Below are 22,968 nucleotides of genomic sequence, written 5' to 3'. Positions count from 1 at the left end.
TTCACGTAGAGCTTAGCCAACTCGACTCGAACTAGCTTGAAAAAACTCAACTCGCGCGTGACTCATTATAAATTAGTAGAGTTTAAGTTAAAATTTGTATTTGAAATGCTAAACGAGTCGAGGTTGAGTTGTAAAAACCTGACTTGTTTAAACTCGATTCAACTCGACTAAGTAAAGTAAAACCGGTTTACCATAGTTGAAAAAGTTTTAACAAGTTAAACGAAGTTGACAGTTTAAAAGAAACTAGACATGTTAACACAAACTACTTAAACAATTTAAGCCAATCCGAGCTCGAGTTATTTTGTGTGTTTGAAAAATTAAGGGCCTATTTGTTCACCAAGCGGTTTTATGTAAGTTTTTCCTTGATCAATAAAAATATTTTGATGATTTTCAACCCCTAAATCTCTTGTTAAGAACCATAACACGTAACTTGCTCCCGTCAATTGGGGGACGGGCTTCTCACTCGGAATTATATAATCTGCTCCCTCCTTAACGTTGCACTTAACCGCGTAATTAGAGCAACTGAGATCGACGGTGATTTCTGCTCAGAGGCGCCCTAATGCCAATCACACTGCTTGTCAAAGTGGAAAAGATTAAAATCTTATTTTTTTTCTGCACGGATTTTAACCATAAATCGACTTCAATTTTCCATTTTCCAGTTAGAAATTGCGTCTCCACCTAAAATATCAGCGAAAGGGAGTCTTGAACGGAGTTTCCAAAAATGGGGAATAAAAGCCAAATCTTCTTTGTCACTGTTACTTTGGCGCGCAACATCCTCAGCCACAAAATCTTGCAAAAGGTGATTTCCTCATCTTTGAGAGTGACAACTGACAAGCATTTGTATGTGCAGATTTCTCTATTTTCACTGTAGCAATCTTTACTGCTGCTGGCAGAATAAACTGGGGGGAATTGAACTTCTCTAGTCAGAAGGGAAGATGGGGCGCCTTCCCTTGCTTCTACTTCTTTCACTTTTCTTGGTTGGAATCCGGGTGCTTTCCCAACATACCCATCAACTCAGCAGGGACGATTTCCCGCCAGACTTTGTTTTTGGAGCTGCAACCTCTGCTTATCAGGTTGGTGGTGCTGTTCTTCCTGCATTTCATGTAGTTCTTTTCAGTTTTCTAAAGTTAAGCAAGAAACTGAAGGGATAGATGCCAATTAGGTTGAGGGAGCAGCTGCTGAAGGTGGAAGGACTCCCAGTATCTGGGACACCTATACTCATGCTGGTAAACTTATATCTCTCAACATTCAACTTGTAGCTCAGAAATCAATATTTGGGTGGCTATTGTGACGTTCAGACAAAGAATTAGTTTAGATGTTAGTGATCTTTTAATAGTTAGATGATATTAACTACACGTGGAGGAGAAATTGGTTTGACAGGGAAAATGGCAGATAAAAGCACAGGAGACGTAACTGCAGATCAATACCACAAGTACAAGGTACATCAGTTCCGTTTTTTCCATCTCTAATTTGGATTTTATCTTCATTTCTGTAAGTAGAGAAATTGCTAATATACCCGCTTCCTTTTTCCATCATTGATTTGGATTTCATCGTCATTTCTGCAAATGCACGGAAAATTACTAATATAGTTAGCTAGCGAAAAGTACGCATGCTTCAAGGATGCACATATTGCAACAGAAGCTGTCCAACCGAGTTTATTCTCCAATATAAGAGCTATAAAATTTCTAGTGATATCTATGCGGTACAAGTCAATCAAATGTTCGGTTATGTTCTTTTCAAAAGTTTCTTGAAGATTGTGCTCCGATTGGAAAATTGCATGTCTGCATGCAGTAGGATGGAAGCTCGTAGGTCTCTTGGACATATAACTAAGAGGATAAAACCATGTCTTTATAGCTTGGCCAACAGTTTCTAGTCATGGATGATACTGACGGGTCTTGGACTAGATTAACAAGTTTTGGTTACTACCTAGTCCAAACCTGTATTAATCTTCATAGCTTTTACAGGCTACCTTCTTTTTCTCTTTCTTTTTACTATCTGAGAAGGCCATCTATTGCTAAATCAACCTGAGTTCTTGATGATGGACCACAAACTTGAAAAACTGCAGGAAGATGTGAAGCTCATGCATGCTATGGGACTGGATGCCTACAGATTCTCAATCTCATGGTCGAGACTGGTTCCAGGTGAAACTTCTGACCATATCGTTTCCAACAAATCAGTTTGAATTCTCTGGTACCTTCCGTTATATCTTATCTTGCAATGTAGGGGGAAGAGGAGATGTTAATCCAATGGGCCTACAGTACTACAATAACCTCATAAATGAATTGATCAAATACGGTAAACTTCTACATTTTTCCTCAAAGAAAAACTTGTGTAACACAGCAATTTGATTTTTACATTTTCAAAAAAATTACCACTTCTGGGCACATTCTTGTGACGCACAAGACTGCAAAAATATGAGAATAGTGGTCAATTCTATGCAATTTAATGGTGGCATTACATTGGATGTCATTTAAAAATTGGAAGCCATGTTCTCATGGCTAAAGGTGCAAGAAAATGAATAAATATGGTTTATGACTTGCAACATGCTAATAGACTACTTTATTACGGGCTATCTTTACTTGACTGTTTTCATGAAAAATCAGGCATTGAACCGCATGTTACTCTTCATCATCTGGATCTTCCTCAAATTCTTGAAGATGAATATGGTGGTTGGTTGAATGAAAAAATTGTGTACCTTCTCTTCCTTTCTCTAATCCATCATATAGTTTACTGGGCGTAAAAATGTTTAACCATAAACTTCTTTGCAACTCCATAATACATATTATGGTCCGATGCAGGGAAGACTTCACGGCATATGCAGATGTTTGCTTTAGAGAATTTGGTGATAGGGTGACTTACTGGACCACCTTAAATGAACCAAATATGTTTGCTTTAGGTGGATATGACAAAGGAATTCTTCCACCACAGCGCTGCTCATCTCCCTATGGATATGGGGAGTGCAAAACAGGGAATTCTTGCACAGAGCCTTACATTGTTACTCACAACATGCTGCTTGCACATGCAGCAGTAGCTAGACTGTACAAGCAAAAATATATGGTGATTTCTTCAACTTTTACAAAATTACTTTCCAATGGTAGTATAGAAAAATTAAAAATTTGGTTTTGAAGAAACTTCACAAAGAAGAAATCGAACATTGATTTTGTATGTGTAGGCTAAACAACATGGTTTGATAGGAATTACAATCTTCACTTTTTGGTTTGCTCCTCAAACAAATGGAACGGAGGATGTTGCTGCTGCAAAAAGAGCTCTTGATTTCATGCTTGGTTGGTGAGTAATTAAGGACCTTTATTAGAAAAAGAACATGATATTCTGGAAATGGCGATCTGGTGTTTAAGCTGGCCTCGTGTCAGAGTGAGCCTCTGCAACTTGAATCTGTTGTGGCCTTCAGTGCACGTCTGAACACAGAATAGGACTCTGTGAGGATACATTCCGAATGAAACCTTTCTTTGATTGATGTACTGAGCCTTGAAGGATCCCAGTATCACACATTTTTTTTTCCTGCAAATATAGGATCTCGGCACTTGAACATGAGACTTAAAAGTACCTGAGATTCATGGGCCCGGAATAAGTTGGAAATCTCAGGTTAGAGACATGTTGAATAAAATAATAAAGACTCTGCACCAAGCTGTTCAGTGTCAGTCAAGGCACTTTGACTTTCTTAGTGAATGATACCTAGTTGAAGCATCTAGACTTCTTCCTACAGCAAAAAAGAATACATATTATTTGCTCTCAGACTGAAATGCTGGCAATAGGTACTTGAATCCACTTGTGTTTGGAGACTATCCTGAGGTCATGAAGAAGAATGCAGGATCGAGGCTGCCATCCTTCAGCAGGACCCAGTCTGCACTTATGAAGGGTTCATTTGACTTCATTGGCATAAATCATTATGAGACAATAACTGTTTCAAATGATCATGAAGGTGTAACGGAGGAGATAAGGGACTATATGGGTGACATGTTAGCCATCTTTGGTTTGCGCCTTACCTAAGCTCTTTATTATATAACCATCTTTGTTTTCAGAATGAAGTCTCATATACTTACACTGTCAATTGCATTTTGATCCAGTAATTAACACATCCACAAGTGGACAGGTAATATCAAAGAAATAGCCAATGTTTAATTCTGTGAAAAGGGCAGAGAGCTGGCTAACAATGTATTCTATTGCAGTTCTTGCCAACAGTGTTTCCGGTCCATCCATGGGGTTTACAAGGAGTGTTAGAACATATAAAGACGAGCTACAGGAATCCTCCAATATTTGTTCATGAAAATGGTAACATCTGCTTAACATTTTCCAAATTATAATGTACACATTCTTCTGATCTCTTTTTCATGGCTTAGTATTCAATCTGCAAAGCCAATTCTTGATGTTTCAGGATATGGGATGCGATACAGTGGAGAGCTGAATGACACTGCACGTATAAACTACTTGAGCCTTTACCTTGAACGCTTACTTGAAGCTGTAAGGTATGGTTGTTCAGTCTGTTCAAAACCAAGGAAATAAATCTCTTTCAGGACTTCTGATTTCCTGTCTTGAGGATGTCCCATTCCGTGAAAGTCGGAATGACAGCAAATCAAATGCCATCTTGTATGTTCCATTTTACTGTTCTTACTTGTATTTTGTTCTTTTTTGCAGAAATGGATCAAACACCAATGGTTATTTCGTATGGTCGTTTGTCGACTGCTTCGAGCTGTTATATGGCTATCAAGCTACATTTGGCCTCTATCAAGTGGACTTCAGCGATAAAGAGCTCAGTCGCCAAGCTCGGTACTCTGCCCATTGGTATTCAACTTTGCTGAAGAAGAAGAAGAGGAGCTTCAACATAGAAAAGCTCACTAGTTCTTCAGCATCTCGATCTACCAAGCAGACTCTTGTTAATCAATTCTTGTTCTAATGATCTTCATGATCTTTTTTCTTTTAAGTCTCTCTTGTTGCTGAGAAATGATAGCTTTGGTCGCCTTGGCTTGGTTCGGTGACTTCAAATCATGGTTACATGTGGTTCTCGGGTTCTCAGATGCAAGCTTCTTTCTCTCGTATCGGTCGTAAAGTTTGTTTTTAACAAGAAAAAATCGGGAATTTAGAAAATAAAAGATATACGTGTTTATATATAATAGAACAATTGTGAAATTATGAGTTCTCTACTGGTTTCATTACAGAAACATTGATATATGAAATATTTATTAAAATGTCAAATGAAACAAAAAATGAAAAGAAAACCTGTTTCAAAACGGCGTCCGTTCCGTCGACACAGTAAACGATGAAAGCCGTTCTCATTGTCTTGATCAACACCCAAATGGCATTCCGTAATAGGGCGGATGAGCATTTCCTCTTTTTGTTCTTGGGATATTAGGAAGAAGTCATTGGTTTAAGAAGAAGCGGCTTAGACAAGGGCCGAAGCCCCTCTTTCCCTCGCCTGTGGTCTAAGACCGAAGTGGCTGATAATTAATATTTTTCAGAAAATAAATCTTGTAATTAATCTTATGAGGGAAGGATCATCCATGCAACTAATAGAAGCATTTTGGTCATTTCCAGTCCAATAACAACAAGTTTTTGCATAATCTTCCAAGTTCAAAGGTACTTTCTTGTTTATTTTTATAAAATCAAAGTTAGTACTTTTTCCACTGAATTTACTTAACATTGTTATACATTGAACATTTTATATTTAATCACTTATTTTAGGTTACAATATATTTAATCACTTATTTTAGGTTACTTGACATTGTTATACATTGAACAAGTTTTTGCATAACATTGTTATACATTGAACATAGCGACCGATATTTTGGAAAAAGAGCACCAAAATGAAGATATTGTGTCTTCTCCTTTCATTTTGAGAAAATGTTTTTAAATATATTTGTAGAGTCTCTTTATGTTTCTTTTAATATTATTATAACTATTTTGAATTTTGGACCATGATTTTCAGGAAAGTGGTAAAAGTCTCAAATGTTTGTATGTTTTACATTTTTTTAATTTTTAAAGTTTCCATGAGAAAAACTTCAAATTGTTGCCCATGGTAAAAATAAATTGGTCCTAGATAGTAACCTAGAAGCTTGAATTATGAGATTCAAACACAATCTCAATTTCATACAGACTAGATCCTCAACAAGTTATTATTCCTAAGATTCATGATCCAAGGTAATAAATTGCACTGTTCACACTCAATTCCAAGTCGAGGCCCAAGGTATTCAGTGTTCAGAGTGGTCAAATCTAACAAACGATGTCTACTTGAAATAATTTATTCTTAATGTGGAAAAAAGAAAAAGTGTGTCTGCAATCTCTAACGGTAATTTCTTGGCGATAGGTACTTGAATCCACTTGTATTTGGGGACTACCCTGAGATCATGAAGAAGAATGCAATGCCGTTCTTCAGCGAAAGCCAATCTGCACTAGTGAAGGGTTCCTTCGACTTCATTGGCATAAATGACTATGAAACTCTTACTGTTTCAGGCGATTCACAGAGGTCAATGAAGGGCTTAAGAGACTATGTTGAGGACATGTTTGCTGCTATCTGTCTGGATTTTACATAAACTTTGTCTTCTCAGCTTGGTATTTTCATCATTGCTGTTCGTATCAGTGAGTATCGGCCAACAGGTTGCTAATGTTGATCGCAGGCCAATATGGTCCCCTTGAAAAGTTGGCCAATGTGAGGGTAATCAGCCCATATGAGCCGATGCAGCCCGTGTGCCCGATATGCATCAGTTTTCAGGTTTCAAGTACAAGACGGAAACCAAGATTTGCAACATTTGTTTTCATAAGCTAACATTTTGGAACTGTGGTGCTGTGACTAACAGCACGGCGACAAACCCAGGAGTAAGATCCAGAACTTAACCAATATTGTTTGATTAATGAGAGGCAAAGATACATGTGAATATTGACCGGCTCTGTTATGGCCCATTCCTTTGGCGATTTCTGATACTCCATGGGGATTACAAGGACTGCTAGAACACATAAAGACAGTTTATGGAAATCCTCCTATCTTTGTTCATGAAAATGGTAGTATCTGGTTTTTTCCAGAATCATTAACATTTCCTGATCTTTTTCTTGTGGTGTAGTCTTACCTGATCTAAAAGATTAGCTTTTTATTTTTCAAGGATTTGGTATGCCGTATTCTGAGAACCTGAATGACACTGCGCGGTTGAATTTCTTGAAAAGTTACCTCGAATATTTACTCAAAGCTGTTAGGTGTGGTAGGCTCAGTCTATACAATATCAAGGTATAACAATATCTTGTAGGGTCGGAGATTCAAAGTCTCATGTGCAGATATTTTTCTTACACAGATGGTTCAAGGACAAGATGTTATTTTGTGTGGTCATTTGTTCACCGTTTTGACTTTTGAAGTTCTATTCGGCTACCAAGCTACATATGGCCTATATGAAGTAGACTTCAAGGATGAAAAACTCGGTCGCCATGCCAGATACTCTGCCCAGTGGTTCTCTGACTTCCTCAGGAAGAAGAGCAGCAGAAACATAAACCTTGGTATATCTTCGACCTCTCGATCTGCCAATTAGGCTCTTAGCTGTTCATTTTGAACGCTGTCATCGTTGCTCTATCCTTGATGAAGCCTCTTTTGCTTTGCCTCGACCCTTAGAACAAAAAAAAAAGGACGCTGAGCTTCTTGATGATGTAGCAGACCACTTTTTTAGAAACGTACTGCTATACTGCTCCAGAAATTCGAATATACTGCTATACCGCTCCTTCAAAAATTATAAGCCAAGAACGCAAGAAAGAAAAATCACCAGAGATGGAGAAAGAGACTGCTAGGGGATGCATGTACAATTAATTTCTCACTAAACCCCCTTTACAGCAGGGGGATTCTTCCCACAACTCTTAACTAAATTCTTATACAATTAGTATATGAACATCTATCCATTATTAGATCGTGTTGCTAGAATGGCATCTTCATTACAAGATAAACTGTCTCCTGTTTAGTTTACAGAGGAAACTGTGCACTAGACACGTGTTACTTTTCTTCAAGGCTGTTGCTCCATGTAAATGTGTGGCCATCAGAATCATGCACTCACACAGTTCTCCCAAGCTCCGTATCTTGAGCTGAAGCTGCCACCACCAGTCTGCTGCGCGTACTCCTCCATTACCTTGCGTGCACAAGCATCCCATGTTCTTGCTATGTCTCCCAAAGTCATAGGTTGTGGAAGGCCTCGAACTGACAGACTGAACTTTGCTTTGGCCTTTGCAGACAGATCTTCGCCTTCCATACTGCACAGAAACAGTTAACCCTGTTAGACTAATGGCAACAGGTGTAGAGAGAGAGAGAGAGATGAGTGGTGATTTGTCCAGAGTAACAAAGTGGCCATAAGGATCAAAGGAAGAAACCCCGTCGACCACAGATAGAAGAGGGTAATGCAAGATACAGGTGGCCACGGTACAAACGGTGGGGGATGGATCCCAGTGGCTAATTATACTACCTTACGGTGGCTAATTATACTACCTTATGGGGATGTTTCATTGGTCAGGCCGTCTTGTGGATTGTCCGTAAATAGTTGGTGTATAACATGGACTTTTTCCTTTGAATTTCTGCACATACCGGTCAGTCACAAATGTTGGCGATATTTTTAAATGTCACAATAGTATCAGAAAGACAGGAACTTCTCGCAATAATTTGAAATAGCTCCAAGACCAATTTCTAGCAAAACCATTGGGATAGTTTGAATATCATTTGAACTTTATTATTAACTATTAGTTTAACAATTATTCTAACACAATTTTCATAATGTTTGATCAAGAGTTTTTGATTTTTTTTTAATTTTCCTCTTTTAACATTTTACATATTTTAAAATTTTATTAATGTTTTGACAGAAAATTTGTGTAATATTTTATAATTTCATCTTTTCCATTAATGTTTGTATACTTCTAAAATTTTTTGAATTTCATGATCTTCGTAATAAAACAAAACAACCTGACTAATACCCAAGAAAAACATTACCAGTAAAACCATTGTCACAAAAAAACGTTGTACAAGTATTGTACAGCGAAGAATTTCTTGAGTATAATACGACAAAGTTGTATATCTCGAAAATAAAAGGAGAAAATCTTGGCAAATTTTAAAAAATTTAAAACATTTACTGAAAATTATAAAAAAAAATCATAAAAATATGAGAAAAACGCATATAATACACATTTTTTTATGTTTTTTATTTTCTGGCTTAAAAAAAAGTGTTTTGTACGAGCATTATATGGCTGACTATGTTTTGGCATATTATACACGTCTTCTTCCAATAAAACGCGTTTTTTTGTGACAGTCTTGATCAAACATTATGAAAATTGTGTTAGAATAATTGTTAAACTAATAGTTAATAATAAAGTTCAAATGATATTCAAATTATCCCAATGGTTTAAAACCCAACAACTGTATCAGTGGCTTATTCCTTGAAATGGCAGTCAATTCTCAGCAGTGGGGCAAGGTTGATTCTAATTTTGGCACATGTAGGAAGTGAAAAGGGATAATAGCATGCTAAGAGAAAGGGCCCAGATAATAGCATGCTAAGAGAAGGGGCACAGAGGATGGCCGGCACGGGAACAGAGACGAGCAGATGAAAAACGAGACATGCACTGGAGGTAGATGACTCAATTGCCGACCCTCAAACCAGAAGTGTGTCGCACAAGCAGGTGGACGAAAGAATTCCCCGGGCAATCAAAAGGGAGCTGGTATGTTGACGGAGGTATGTTGATTCCTTCACTGGGGAAAGATCATGAACGGTTTTTGGCATGATATACATTGATGAGGCTCTGGGGTATACACAAATAGGACACATAAGTTTCATCCTTGTTTGAGGGGGAACCGCCTACACCTTAATCTCTTTATTATTGTGGGAAGATTTTCAAAAGGGAAGCTGAAGATCTAGTTCCTTTTGAATATGATCAATCAGCATTTTCTTCGCTGACAATATTATGATCACCTGCTAAGCTGAGCACCAATTCCTGAACAGCATTATGGTCATGGTGGACAATGTAGTTGAAGGCAAGGCTGATTGATAACAAGGTGTCGTCTTGAGTTTTCCACTTTTATATGGATGAAGCTGCAAAAGGTGATGTTCGTTAAGGAGCTGTGCTGGCCAGAGAGGATGCTCTCATACACGTACATAGGGTTGCCTAACCGAGGAGCTATGTAAGTTCCTAGAAGGAAAAGCTAAAGAAATTAGTAGGCTTTAGAAATCAAAGTTTCTTCCACATGAAGGGCACTAAGCACGTTGACTCCAACAACATCAAGTACTAGAGTGAGGCTTTAAGTCTCCCAAGTGAGACTATACAGTGACTCAAAGTGGCCCTTTCAACTTCCCTTCGGATCGTCAACCGATGATAGGAATTAGGAAACCCACCTTTTGAAGTGGTATAAGATTTGCAAGCAGTATGAAGAGCGAGAAGCTGGTTTGAACTTTGAAGTCCATTTCAAGGACCAATGGAGCTAACATGGTGTGGCTATTCGATATTTCCGTTCCTCCAAACGGTAAGGCTGAATAATGAATAAGCATATGAGTCCACCATGAGTAAATGGTAGTTTGTAGATGTGTGTAACTGCCACAAAAAGGACTCGTGGTCAGGGGGATCAGACGCAAGCGAGGATGGACTATGATCAGAGACTAGAACACAAGGAAAATTGGAGGTGGATCCTAATCTCTTCTGGGTGGACGGATGGAGACCAGGTGTGACAAGGTCATGTCTGGAAGCTGAGCGTCAGAAGTGCTTCGGTTCAGAGGGTTCCCAGAACAGCAAATTGGGGAGGAAACAAGAACCATTCAAGGATGCAAATTCAGAACACAAGGAAAATTGGAGGTGGATCCTAATCTCTTCTGGTGGACGGATGGAGACCAGGTGTGACAAGGTCATGTCTGGAAGCTGAGCGTCAGAAGTGCTTCGGTTCAGAGGGTTCCCAGAACAACAAATTGGGGAGGAAACAAGAACCATTCAAGGATGCAAATTCTAAATACACCCAAGGAAGAGGTTTCAACCTAATGAATTCAAGGATATGTTGGAAGTGAAAGCAAAATCCGCTAAGGGCTAAAGGAGGTGATGTTTGGAAAGTGATTCACAGGCAAGAAAATTGAGAAGTCCGGAAAGCAAGAATATGGACCAACAAGACTTACCAGAGCTAATTGGATGCTCTACACTGCTAGCTAAGGGAAAGGTCAGCTTTAGTCTTGCCACTAGACATAACTTACGCCATCAAGCCAAGGAGTCACTAGTTCACAACGTCACATCCTATTCAAGGGCAACCTCGCTAAGAATATACAGTTTGCAGTCCAGGAATGGTATGGAAGGCAGCTGGAGAGGTACTCCATATATTATTAAGAGGTGGTAGGCACACTCTTCCAGAAGGGGTGGGCTGGTGAGTGCTGGGAACATAGTGATCTCCGTTATGTTGCATGAAGGGTATAATTTTTTATAACAGGAAGCTAAGAGGCAAAGGACATTATTGAGGGTAAAGTTAAGAGATCTTGCTGGGGCACTTCTGGTAACAGAGCGGAGGAGGAGAAAGACAAACAGTTGTTACAGATTTGGAAGCTCACGTGGTGGTCCATGGAAACCAGCCTCCTGCCAGGCCAGGAGTGACGTCGGTGCAGAAGGCCCCAAAGCAGTTAGACGGATTCAAGGATCCAGCCATTATTTTTCATAATAGGAGAAGGTGATGGTCACAAGCAACTAAGAAATTAGACTCTACGTAATTGTTTGGAAGATACGATCTTGCTGAAAGAAGGTTGACAGCAATGTCTATGCTGGTTTGCAAGACGTGACTTCATTGCTATATACTGGAATAATGGAGTGGATCTATACAGTAAAAGGGCAGAAAGTGAATGGTTTCAGGTGGAATGCAATTATCCATGAGATAGGTGCATACAAGATATTTGGAAAAATGAAGGCAGGATTCAGGAAGTCCGTCGAAGAGTCCTGTTAGTGAATTTTCTTCATGTCCGTGATGTCTCTGGATTCTGACTGTACAGTCTAGCCCTTGTTAATAAAATTTGGGTAGGCTCTACCCTGCAGGTTTATCACAGAAGAGAGAGAGGGAGAAAAGAGAGAGGGGGAGAGAGAGAGAGAGAGAGAGATGTGGCCAAGCAGCAGATGTGCTCACCTCACATCAACTGGTCGAATGTCAAGCAGGATGGGAGAAGTCTTGGGGTAGTTTGAAGGAACAAGCAACTTCAACGGTAAAATTGGTGACTGCAAAAACAATAAAGAGAAAATGTCAACGACTTCACCATATGTGAGTTTAGTAATATAACAACCCAAAAGCAAATCAGGGATAACCAAGGGAATATCAAGAGGTTACATTCACTTAAACCAGACTTTGACCGTAAAAGAGAGGTATCTTACAATTTGTGCCAGTGCATATTGAGATTTCATATTTTGACTGAGAGCAACTGCATTATAGGAGCACTTGATAACGATCCCACCACTTCCTTCAGCAGTGGCAGATGACAAGTCACTATCTTCATCACTTACATCAATGATGGTGTCAATAAGTTTCTCATTTATATCCTTAATTTCATCGAGCAGAATCTGATTAACCTGCATAAAGAACAAAATTTGTTAACTTTTCAAGGTCAGCAATATCTACAATAAACTGTTCAATGCAAATGATGCTCATGAATCGACCCCCCAAACCCATCCAACCGATACAGGGACTTTTGTCATGGTAGCCCCCTTCTTTTCCTTGTTCCAATATTCTCCCTCATTTGCAGCCTTTAACATGCTTTTCATCCACTAATTAGTCCAGCAAACCACTTCCCACCTTTTTAACCTTTATACTTCAGAATTAATGTTCACCTAGTTCAAAACCTAAAGTGATCACTGAAACACCTAACTCATGTCTGAGGTGTTCTAGTGATAGATTTTTTTGAACAATCAGCTCTTCCTGTTGCATGTTAAAAGCAAAATTAACCAAATTGGCCAAAGAAACTGAATGTGAAGAGCAGTCGGCCCAAAGTTTATCCAAAATGTGGCAGCCATGCTTTCCCATCTCAAAAGATTAGGCCCCTAAATTTTACCCAGAGAAGAACTTTTTCTGCTTCATCCTATGAATCTTCTCACCCCAGAGAAAAAATTAAGATGCCCATGTTTTCCTCACTTTGAAGTCTTCTCCCCCACTTTTTTCTCTCCAGTGCACCGGGTGCAGAAAGCCTTTTTTCAGGAAAGGGAAAAAAGAGAAAAAGGGAAAAGAGGAGAAACTTCAGATTCCAAAACTTTTCTCCATCCAATAAAATTTTTCCAACAACCAACCCAGACAAGTTAGGAGACTTTTCTAATTTTAGTAAAATGGGAATAATAGGAATGGACTTTTACAAACAAAGAAAAAGCACCTCAGCTTTTTGTCTCTTCACTCTTGATGTCGCAGTTGACTCCAATTCAGATGATTCTACACTAGTAAGCAGAGAAAGACTGTTGTTTATGCTTCCAGCCGATGACACAACATTCAGTGGCATTGCACTTGTGCTCCGCTTCATCTTCCTTGATGCAGCATTTCCATCTTGTGCAACCAAACTCCTTGCTTGAATGCGACATCTAGTTGTAGCCGCTAAATCCTCTCCAACAGCAGTCCTAGCTCCATTTCCAGGTGCTGATCCTACCATCCGATCAGTCAAATTCATGACAGCAGTTATGTCATTGATAGATGATGTGAAAGCTTTGGATGACACAGATGATACCTGAAAGTAAATTTCATTAGCACAGATTTTAGAAATTTACAGTTCCATTGGAAAAAAGAAAAGTTCAATAGCACATGAGATGAGAACTACTAACCCGATAAACAAAGAGATTACATATCAAATTAGCAAGCAAACTGCAATACCATGAAATGTATATAACTGGCCTGTGGCCTCCTGCTATTGAAAAACTAGAAAAAACAACAAAATGAGAGACACCATTTTTAGTAGGACAAATTGATACGGCATCTAATTGTAGCAACCAATTCAACGCTCATTACAAGTCCTATGGCAGACGTCATCAAGTAAACTTTTCTTCAAGGTTAAACACAGTGTTCTGAACTGGAGGTGCACAAAAAAGTTTAACTTCAAAAGAAATACATAACGTGCACAAAATCAGAACCTTTTTGTGTTTCTTAGAGAGAAAAGAAAGAGCATCAAAACTCAGAACGAACTTTAGCGACCTCAAAAGAAAACGGAAACATCCTATCAAAGTCATTAGAGCATAATCTATAATTTCTAATAAAATATATAGGTCAACCTGTATGGCCAGGAGCTCAAAAATTTACTAAAATAAATAAAAGTAATAAAGTTAACCATTTGGCATTCAATGGGGAGTTCAAGAATAAAATGGTCAGGTACTGCACTTACTGCTTTGATCAACCGATCAAAGGGCCGCTCATTTGTGCTTGATTTGCCACTTGGACCTAACGCTGCAGTGGCACCCAGATTTCCATCCTGAGTAGTAAATTCTGCAAGCAAAGGCGAGGGTGATATTCCAGGTGTACCAATTGCAAGAGATTGTGCCTGAGCTGATAGAGCAGTTGACTGTTGGTTCACAGTGTTTCCTGTGTTTGAAAGGGGTGAAGTTCCAGGCTTTTCAGTGTCAGCTGGTAAAGGTGAGTGGGAGAAAGGAGTGGAGGGTGAAGGAACAACAAAAGGTGAATTAGCGGCTTGCATAGGGGTACCAACTTTTGGAGCAGATGTTACTGTCAGCAAACTTTGTGGATCCACCTGTGGTGAAGAATGTTGGGAGATCTGTGGCGAAGCAGTCTGAAGTAATTGAGGAGAAGAAACTGAAAATGATGTTCCCGTCTTAAGTTGTTGAAATGCTGCACGCTGACCCATTGAGTGCTGCTGCTGCTGCTGCTGCAGCAGTCCAGCTTTAAGACCAACCCCATGTTTTACTTTCAGCTCACTGACATCATTCATCTGATGAAGTTGTGTCATTTGATGAGCCTGAAGTTGTGCAGACTGCTGTTGCTTTTGATGCATGTGTAATTGTTGTTGTTGATATTGCTGCTGCAACTGTGTCTGCTGCATAATCTGTTGCTTATGTTGCTGCTGTATAATATGCTGCTGCATATGGCGCTGTTGCATTTGCTTAAGCTGTTGCTGGTGCTGTAGCATATTAGCATTTGTTTGAGTATTAACATTGGTTTGCTGCATGGCATTCATACTACTTTGTGGCAAGGAACCCAATGCAGATTGTTGAGATGCATTAACAGTATTTTGCTGCAAAGTTCCTCCACCACCTTGTGAAAGAGAACTCACTGTATTTGGTTGCAGGGTACCTAAATTATTTGCTTGCGTTGGGTCCATATGTGACCCAGATTGCAGCACATTCCGCATGTTCTGTTGCGAAGTTGGAATCCCAGCATTCTGTCCTAAAGGCATGGATCCATGCTGCATGGTTGTCATAGTGCTTGACTGCATTGAATTTAATGAGTTCTGTAGATTCACAGAATGCAACTGGTTAGCATGACTGTCATTGTGTTGTAGCTGGGAGATTTGAGGTTGTGGTTGGTGCTGCTGCTGCTGCAAGGATAGCGACTGGCTACCAGATGGTGGTGGAAGCTGCTGCTGTTGCTGCTGCACAGATAGTGACTGACCACCAGATGGGGGTGGAAGCTGCTGCTGTTGCCCTTGCTGATTTTGAGTAGGTTTCCTGGCCTTAAACATATTAAGGATATACAGAATCTGCCTCTCAAACGAGCCTATCTTGTCTTTGAAACCTGGTGAAATACCATTTTTTGGAATGGTCAAATATGTTAAAGTGGTCTTTAGTACATTCCTGTAATTCCGCAGCTTATCTATTTGATCTGATTGCATCTGCGTCTGGCTAAGAGCATCTTGCTGCAGATGGCACAGAAGCCACACTAGCATCAGCAAGAAGAAAGCTAACAAAGTTTGAGTGAACCGCAAGAACTGGACAAACATCAACAATAAGACCAGAGAATCAAACCTGTTGGCATTTTAGGGTAAGCTTTTGATATAGATCATTAAGCTCATCAAAGTACAAATCTTTCAAAGCTTTTATCTGCAATGTGAACCACAAACCTCAGATCAATAACACAAAGGTGCATCAAGTAACGAAAGCCACACCAGAGATAGTAATACTATTTAAAATATGCAGTGTGCACGCGTTTCAGTTTGTATCCTAATGGTCTTGAGGCAGAATGAAATTCCAATTCCACAAGTGTGCAACTAACAAGAAACAAAACCAGGTGGGAAATATGGAAACTATTAGACAGAGACCTAGATTGTTCATTCTGCTGCAAATATGTCGTCAATAAACAACTACCACATCTAGAATAGGCTTAGTATAAAATATAAAACGAATAATGATATGATACCTTCTGATATACCTCCTCCTGCCAATCAATTGTGGTCGCATGCACTGCCTGAGGTGTTGTTTCCATTGGTGCTGCAAATGGCCAAGTAAACGATGTTAAAGTTCTGCCAACACTTCCCAAGGCCCAAAGGATTCAACTCCCCAAAACCATAAACGTTTAAATACCAACTGCTGACCAGAAAAATACAAGTAGGAATATTAAAAATCAAACAGAAAAAGGAAATGAATTTAACCTAAAATCTTTCTGTTTTGTCCTTTTCATTGGAGTTGCAAGAAGGAAAAGGCGAAAGGTAAATTTACGCACTAAAGGACTCTAATCACTAATCATTTATGCACTCAAATAACTGCAGCATCTGAGTACCCAAAGGGACTCCCTTTCAACATTTTGGGGATAGAATAGGTTCAAGACATAATTTGTCAACAACATCATATCTACCAGCACTTTACCATCAATTATGCGTAACTTTCATACTCCAGCTGACAAGAATTAATTGAACAGATAAAACATTACAAGAAACAGTAAGCATGCAAGTAATCCATCAGGATTTTTCGACAACCCAATCTCCAATTGGCCAGACCATGACATATTGCTTAGAAAATTAAGAAAGTTAGCACATTGAGTCTCTGAAAACTTTTCAATGCAATCTTTCCCCCAACCTTAAATTTTTCCACACATACACACACACCCAAAAAACAAAAGAGAACAAAAATATAATTTCCTATTGTTTAGTTACAAAATAATGGTACATATTGTATGCTATATTTAACAAAACAGGAACCATAAGTACATACCACTATTGTCACAAAAAACGTGTACGGGTATTATACGGCAAGAAATTTCTCAGGTATAATACGACAAAGTTGTACATATCGGAAATATCTCGGGAAGATCTCGGCGAATTTTTAAAAAAATTTAAAACATTTAATAAATCCTGAAAATTATAAAAATAATAAATAATAAAAAAATACAAAAAAAGGGGAAAAACAAATATAATGCCCATATTATACGCATATTATACCCGTCTCCCGTATTATACCCGTTTTTTTTTTTGCGTCATTTATTTTTTGGCTTTTAAAAAAAAAAAAGCGTTTTTTTCACGTTTTATACGGCTGACTTGTTTTTCACGTTTTATACGCGTTTTTTGTGACAAATTTATTATCACCACCATACAAGGAAAGTGAAAATTTTGATACATTAAGGATCCCCCTGATACTGCACAAAGATTTTTATTGACTAACAATTTGAGGTATTCAATGTTTCGCAGGATTCAAACAAAGAGCAGTCAAACAACATCCATTAAACATGATTCGTTGGTAGCATAGTAAAATGAGAAATGAAAATCAGCAGATTACAACCCTTAACAAAACTTACCTGACGAAGCTTCTGGCAACACTCTTTGTGACTGAAACTGTGGTTTCTGCTGGTCAACTACACCTGGTTGTTGCAATAGGCCACCTGATGTTTGAACTCTTTTCTGGAGCTCCCTCTGTAAATTGTTTGGTTGTTGCTGCAATGGGATCTGCTGTTGCAATTGCGTAGGCTGATTTTGGATCTGGGGCATCATTTGCTGCTGCAATGGTTGTGTCTGTGACTGCTGAGCCTGCTGTTGCAGCAATGTTGAGGAAGCCTGCTGAGGTTGTTGATGCTGAATAGTAGACTTAGAATGTTGAAGAATCTGATGAATTGGATGCGAGTGTTGCTGCAGGTTAGAAGTGCCGGACTGTGACCCCAGTAATTGTGGATGTTGCTGAAGCCCTGAAATACTACCTTGTTGGCCTAATTGCTGTGACTGCTGATGCATGGTTGGGATATTACCATGCTGACCCAGCAACTGTTGTTGTTGTTGTTGTTGTTGTTGTTGTTGTTGTTGTTGCTGCTGTTGTTGTTGTTGTTGTTGCTGCTGCTGCATGTTTGCAAGGTTCTGCTGACTGAACATCCTCTGCTGTTGCTGCTGCAAATCTGGCACAGTATTTTGCTGTCCCAGCATCTGATTTTGCTGTACGCCTGAAGAATTTGTTTGACCCATCAATTGCTGCTGCTGCTGTGATGGCAGCACAGATGCCTGGTTCGTTTGAGGCTGATGCTGATGAATTACAGATGGATGTTGCTGTACAGAAGATTGCTGTGATTGCTGATGTCTGAACATTGACTGCTGATGTTGCTGAATGACTGGTGAAACAGACTGCGGCAACGATTGTTGCTGACTATGTTGCAGGCCAGACTGTTGAGTTGTCTGCATCACAGAAGCTTGTGGTTGCTGAAGAGCTACCTGGCTTGACTGAAGAGAAGGCTGTTGAGTTGTCTGCATAAGGGGTTGCGAAGGTTGCATCTGGTTTGGTTGCAATAGTGGTTGATGTTGTTGCATGTGTGACTGTTGCAAGAGTGATGACTGGATATTTCCCTGTTGTTGCATTTTCGATTTCGACATTTGTTGCTGTAGCTGCTGATGATAAAATTGTTGATTTTGTGGTTGTTGCTGATGCTGTTGAGAGGCAACCTGTTGTGACTGCTGCCTTGCTTGGAGTTGCCTTTGAGCATTTGAAAACATGTGCTGTGGAACACCCTGCCCCATAGAACTATTTACAGAATTCTGAGGAATACCAGACATACTTGGTAAAGTAGAACCCTGGCTCACAGCACTGGGTAGACTGGTCCCTGTTCCTGTAATAGAAGGCAATGCAGCAGACATATTTGAAGTAATTTGTACATTTCCAGATGCAACAGGATTTTGAACATTCTGGGACAACATCGGCTGCCTTGCTTGAGCCTGACCAGGTAAGGAAATAGGCAAAGGTGGTCCCTGATTCCGCACTTGCTGCACACTATGTGGTGCTATTTAACCAAAACATGAGAAGAAGTTATTTATATGCATATACTACTTTAAATAAACACAAACACCTGCATAATAAATTTATGCCAAAATCGTTCTTTAGCTTCTAACAGAAAACGTTTATATTTGTTAATTTAGCAAGCAGGTACCTGGATCTGGTGAATTTTGGATGCCAGCAGCAGAGTTTGATGCCAATGGATTTGTATTAGAAGATTTTGATTCCATAGTAAGCATTTTGAGAGATATTTTCCGCAAATAATCAGGCTGGAAAAACAGATTAGGGATAGTATAAATAAAATAATTTATAGTCCAAAAAAATCCATGACGTAATTTTCAGCATTAGGAAAACTGCAGGTGAATTAACCGAAATGAATGGAGTTTGATTTCAATTTGACATTTCATAAGCCTCCAAAATGCAAAAAGGACAGCAGAGATTGCCAACAAGGTATAACTTTTCCAAAAAAAAACCTAAGGTAACTGTTCCATCAACTAAATCAAAGCCCCTTCATGCTAAGTTGAGGTCATGGAATGCACCCTTTGAGGCATGAATGCTGGTACAGGTGTTGGTGTCAAGCATGGAAACACAATGTTGGACACAGCTGGTCTGGGGGAACCAGACACTCAAATATAGCTCTCTCTCTCTCTCTCTCTCTCTCTCTCTCTCTATATATATATATATATATATATATATATATATATATATATATACCTGTGAGGCATGAATGCTGGTACAGGTGTTGGTGTCAAGCATGGATACACAATGTTGGACACAGCTGGTCTGGGGGAACCAGACACTCAAATATAGCTCTCTCTCTCTCTCTCTCTCTCTCTCTCTATATATATATATATATATATATATATATATATGCACACACACTGAATGGTACCCACTATCGCGTTTCTTTCATGAAGGTAACAGGTGGAGCAGACCTATTTATAAGGAAAATAGCAGGCAATGGTAGATGTCATTTTGATGGAGCACCATTACCCCTCCTCCTGATATATATACACACACACATATATATATATACATATGACGAGCAGCACCAGCCCTCTAACGTAGACTGGTGAAACAGTCCCTTAAAAAGTCAATTTTGCAAGATTGACCATATCAATGTAATCCAATGGTCACAGATGCCATTGACATTCTGAGAAGTGAGAATACAGTGAAACTGTCATCTCCATCTTTGAAGGTGAATGAGAGCAATGGGATAAAATTAAAGTATCTTCATAATATCTCCAGAAATGAAAATGTCACAATATTATCCCAAGATGTTTCCGAAAATAGTTCTAGAGATTTCCAACAAAATGTACTTTTTAAAATTTTTTAAACATGTGATTCCTACTTTTGTTTGTGACTTTCAAAAAGTTTTCCCACATATTTCTTTGTCTTTTTGCAATCAAAATACTACATATCTTTATTATCTTATAAATCATTTATATTTTCCAAGAGATAAAGTTTCTGATATTTTTGTTGAAATTAGAAAGTTTGGTTTTAAATGTGGTAGTTATTTGACTATTTAAAAGTTAGGGTTCCTTTTTGTCTTTTTACTGTTTTATTTGTCCTTCTCTTGTAACTGCCTCAGCCATGCCCTAATCTCCCTTTAAGTAGAGATTAGAGCACGAGATGAAATATTTTTTTTTCCATGTCTCTCTCTCTCTCTCGTTCTTCCCTTCTTCATCACGTAACATGGTATCAGAGCCTCCGCTGGCGTGATCGACTCAAGTTTGCTGGCGTGATCCTCTCGTGCCTTCATTGCGGTAGTGACTCATTCTGCCGGCGTGAAACTTGCTGTATCGTCTCAGACCTCTGGTGACGCAGAATACTTTTTGCAAAATTTGTCTACACAAGATGTGGACATGCTGTTTGAGAGTTGAGGTTGGGAATAGAAGAAGCAGCGGCAAACCTTGTTTGTAAGGTTTTTTCAGCAAGTTATTCCCTGTCCTTTTCTGGTGTGTTTTCAGCAGGCTATTTCCAGCAAGTTGTCCTTTTCTGGTGTGTTTTCAGCAGGCTATTTTTCTTTGCTGTTTGGGGACGTGAAAGAAACGTATGCATGTTTCTTTGTCTTTTCTTTTATTCCTGTTGTCCTCGTGAAGTTGCTGCATATATACATTTTATCTTGGTATTCTTATCCTTGCTGTGATTTATTATGGCTGAGAACCAAAATTCCGAGGGTGGTAACGATCACAAAGGAGGTAGAAATCCCTTCTCCTATGGATCTACAGTTAAATTAGATGGACACAACTATGAACTGTGGTCCAGATCCTTTATGTTGTCAGTTAAAGGTCATCAAAAGAGACACATAATCGAAGAGGATGAGCCTATTAACAAGTCAGGGAAGTACATAACCTGGGAAGAGGACGACAGCATGGTAATGTCTTGGATTATGAATAGTGTCCAACCTCAAATTGCTTCTACCATTACGTACTATACTACTGCGAAGGAGATGTGGGAATTTCTTAGACAACATATTCTCAAGATAAGAATGTGAGTAAAATCCTTCAAGTTGAAGAAGAGTTGCACAACCTCCGACAAGGAAATCAGGATTTATCTTAATACTTTGAGACAGTTAAAGCTACTTATGAACGTTTGAAATTCTTGCGTCCTCCGTGCAAATTGTGTTATAAGTCACACTTTGAACCTACTATGGTTGCAAAGTTTCTTGCTGGTCTCTCTCCTGAATATGTTGCTGCTAAGGATCATATGCTCACTGGAAGTGAAATTCCTGACCTCTCTGATGCATACAACCGATTTAGCCGTCTTGCTATTAGCTTGTTTCAACCAGCTGGTGTGACGCCTGCCTCTGCTCTTGTTGTGGTGGTGGTCGTGGTCATGGCTCCTCCTATAGTACAAGAGGAAGAGGTATAGGTCGTGGAACTGGGGGTCGTGGGAGGTTCCAATGCACCTATTGTGGTAAGATTGGACATTTAGAGGATCGCTGTTGGGATAAACATGGTCGCCCATCCTCTTTGTCACAGGGAAGAAATATGGTCACCAAACAGGGTAAGAGCTCTACTCACTCGTCTATGGGTTCTGCACAGACTGCCATTCTTACAGTGGAGGACTCTTCGCCTAGTATAGCACCAGAGACAGTTACAGTTAGCATTGACAGAGTTGAGTATGAGCAATTAAAGCACACAAAGCCTCACAGGCTTCAGCTTCTACAGCGGTGATTGATCGAGCCTTCTCAGCGAGTCTTTCCACGTCTGACTCAGGTACTTCGTGGATTATTGATTCAGGAGCATCGAGGCATTTCTGCAGTAGACCCGGGTCTTTTACTACTCTGCATAAATTTCCCCAGCCACGTCATGTCAAAATTGCAGATGGTAGACTGTCACCCATATTGGGTTATGGAGATGTGAACCTTTCTCAGTCTATGACTATTCCACATGTTTTATATGCTCCTGAATTTCCATCTCATTTACTCTCGGTTAAACAGTTGACTACTGATTTACACTGTCGTATTATTTTTTACCCTGGTTCATGCTCATTTCAGGACTTGCAAACTAGGAAGACGATTGGTGGCGACTATGAGAAAGGGGGCGTCTATATCCTGTCGACTCCTATGGGCCTTGCTGCTACCTCTTCTACATCAGAGTCTACAGTCTTCCAGTGGCATCTCCGGCTTGGTCACCCTTCATCACCCAAGCTCCGTTCTCTCCTTCCTAATCTTTCTGTTCCAGAGTCTTTTCAATGTGAGGCGGCAAGCACACACGTAGTAGTTTTCCTTCGAGTCTTAGTCCTTCTAGTCAAGGGTTATTTGATCTTTTTCATGTTGATGTGTGGGGGCCTAGCAGGGTTGCTAGCCGAAATAAGTTTAGGTACTTT

At 39.4% G+C, this 22,968-nt stretch overlaps 2 protein-coding genes across 10 annotated transcripts in view; one reads left to right on the top strand and one right to left on the bottom strand.

The window, feature by feature from the left end:
- The first annotated feature begins 826 nt into the window (after window positions 1–826).
- LOC116254290 (beta-glucosidase 22-like) lies at window positions 827–5,018 on the top strand. Its single transcript, XM_031629582.2, has 13 exons — window positions 827–1,073; window positions 1,163–1,226; window positions 1,381–1,439; window positions 2,066–2,141; window positions 2,224–2,295; window positions 2,604–2,691; window positions 2,799–3,057; window positions 3,173–3,288; window positions 3,774–3,991; window positions 4,086–4,111; window positions 4,188–4,290; window positions 4,394–4,484; window positions 4,654–5,018. Exons 1-13 carry the CDS (start codon window positions 936–938, stop codon window positions 4,910–4,912), a joined length of 1,569 nt encoding a protein of 522 aa, XP_031485442.1. The 5' UTR covers window positions 827–935; the 3' UTR covers window positions 4,913–5,018.
- A 2,769-nt stretch (window positions 5,019–7,787) lies between these two features.
- The window catches only part of LOC116254949 (mediator of RNA polymerase II transcription subunit 15a-like), a 54,052-nt gene continuing 38,871 nt past the window's right edge, over window positions 7,788–22,968 (bottom strand). For 5 of the 9 annotated variants that reach the window (XM_050077775.1, XM_050077776.1, XM_050077773.1 and 2 more), the window contains 9 exons: window positions 19,289–19,403; window positions 17,681–19,141; window positions 16,310–16,380; window positions 15,919–15,993; window positions 14,325–15,809; window positions 13,332–13,676; window positions 12,346–12,540; window positions 12,104–12,192; window positions 7,788–8,232 (listed from right to left, as the gene is read on the bottom strand). In XM_050077775.1, coding sequence (XP_049933732.1) covers window positions 8,028–8,232; window positions 12,104–12,192; window positions 12,346–12,540; window positions 13,332–13,676; window positions 14,325–15,809; window positions 15,919–15,993; window positions 16,310–16,380; window positions 17,681–19,141; window positions 19,289–19,403 — 4,041 coding nt within the window. In that variant the 3' untranslated portion in view covers window positions 7,788–8,027. The other 4 variants (XM_031630621.2, XM_031630622.2, XM_031630623.1 and 1 more) reach the window with 2 other exon arrangements.

This window comes from Nymphaea colorata, chromosome 5 (assembly GCF_008831285.2).
Source record: "Nymphaea colorata isolate Beijing-Zhang1983 chromosome 5, ASM883128v2, whole genome shotgun sequence".
NCBI classification, from domain to species: domain Eukaryota; kingdom Viridiplantae; phylum Streptophyta; class Magnoliopsida; order Nymphaeales; family Nymphaeaceae; genus Nymphaea; species Nymphaea colorata.
The sequence above is the reverse complement of the archived record's forward strand: the minus strand, read 5'-3'. Positions and strand labels throughout refer to the sequence as shown.

Coding starts and splice junctions, on each gene's coding strand:
- LOC116254290 (XM_031629582.2), top strand. CDS start 936: ATGGGGCGCCTTCCCTTGCTTCTACTTCTTTCACTTTTCTTGGTTGGA. Junction 3,058..3,172: donor TGTACAAGCAAAAATATATG/GTGATTTCTTCA, acceptor TTGTATGTGTAG/GCTAAACAACATGGTTTGAT. Junction 4,485..4,653: donor CGCTTACTTGAAGCTGTAAG/GTATGGTTGTTC, acceptor TCTTTTTTGCAG/AAATGGATCAAACACCAATG.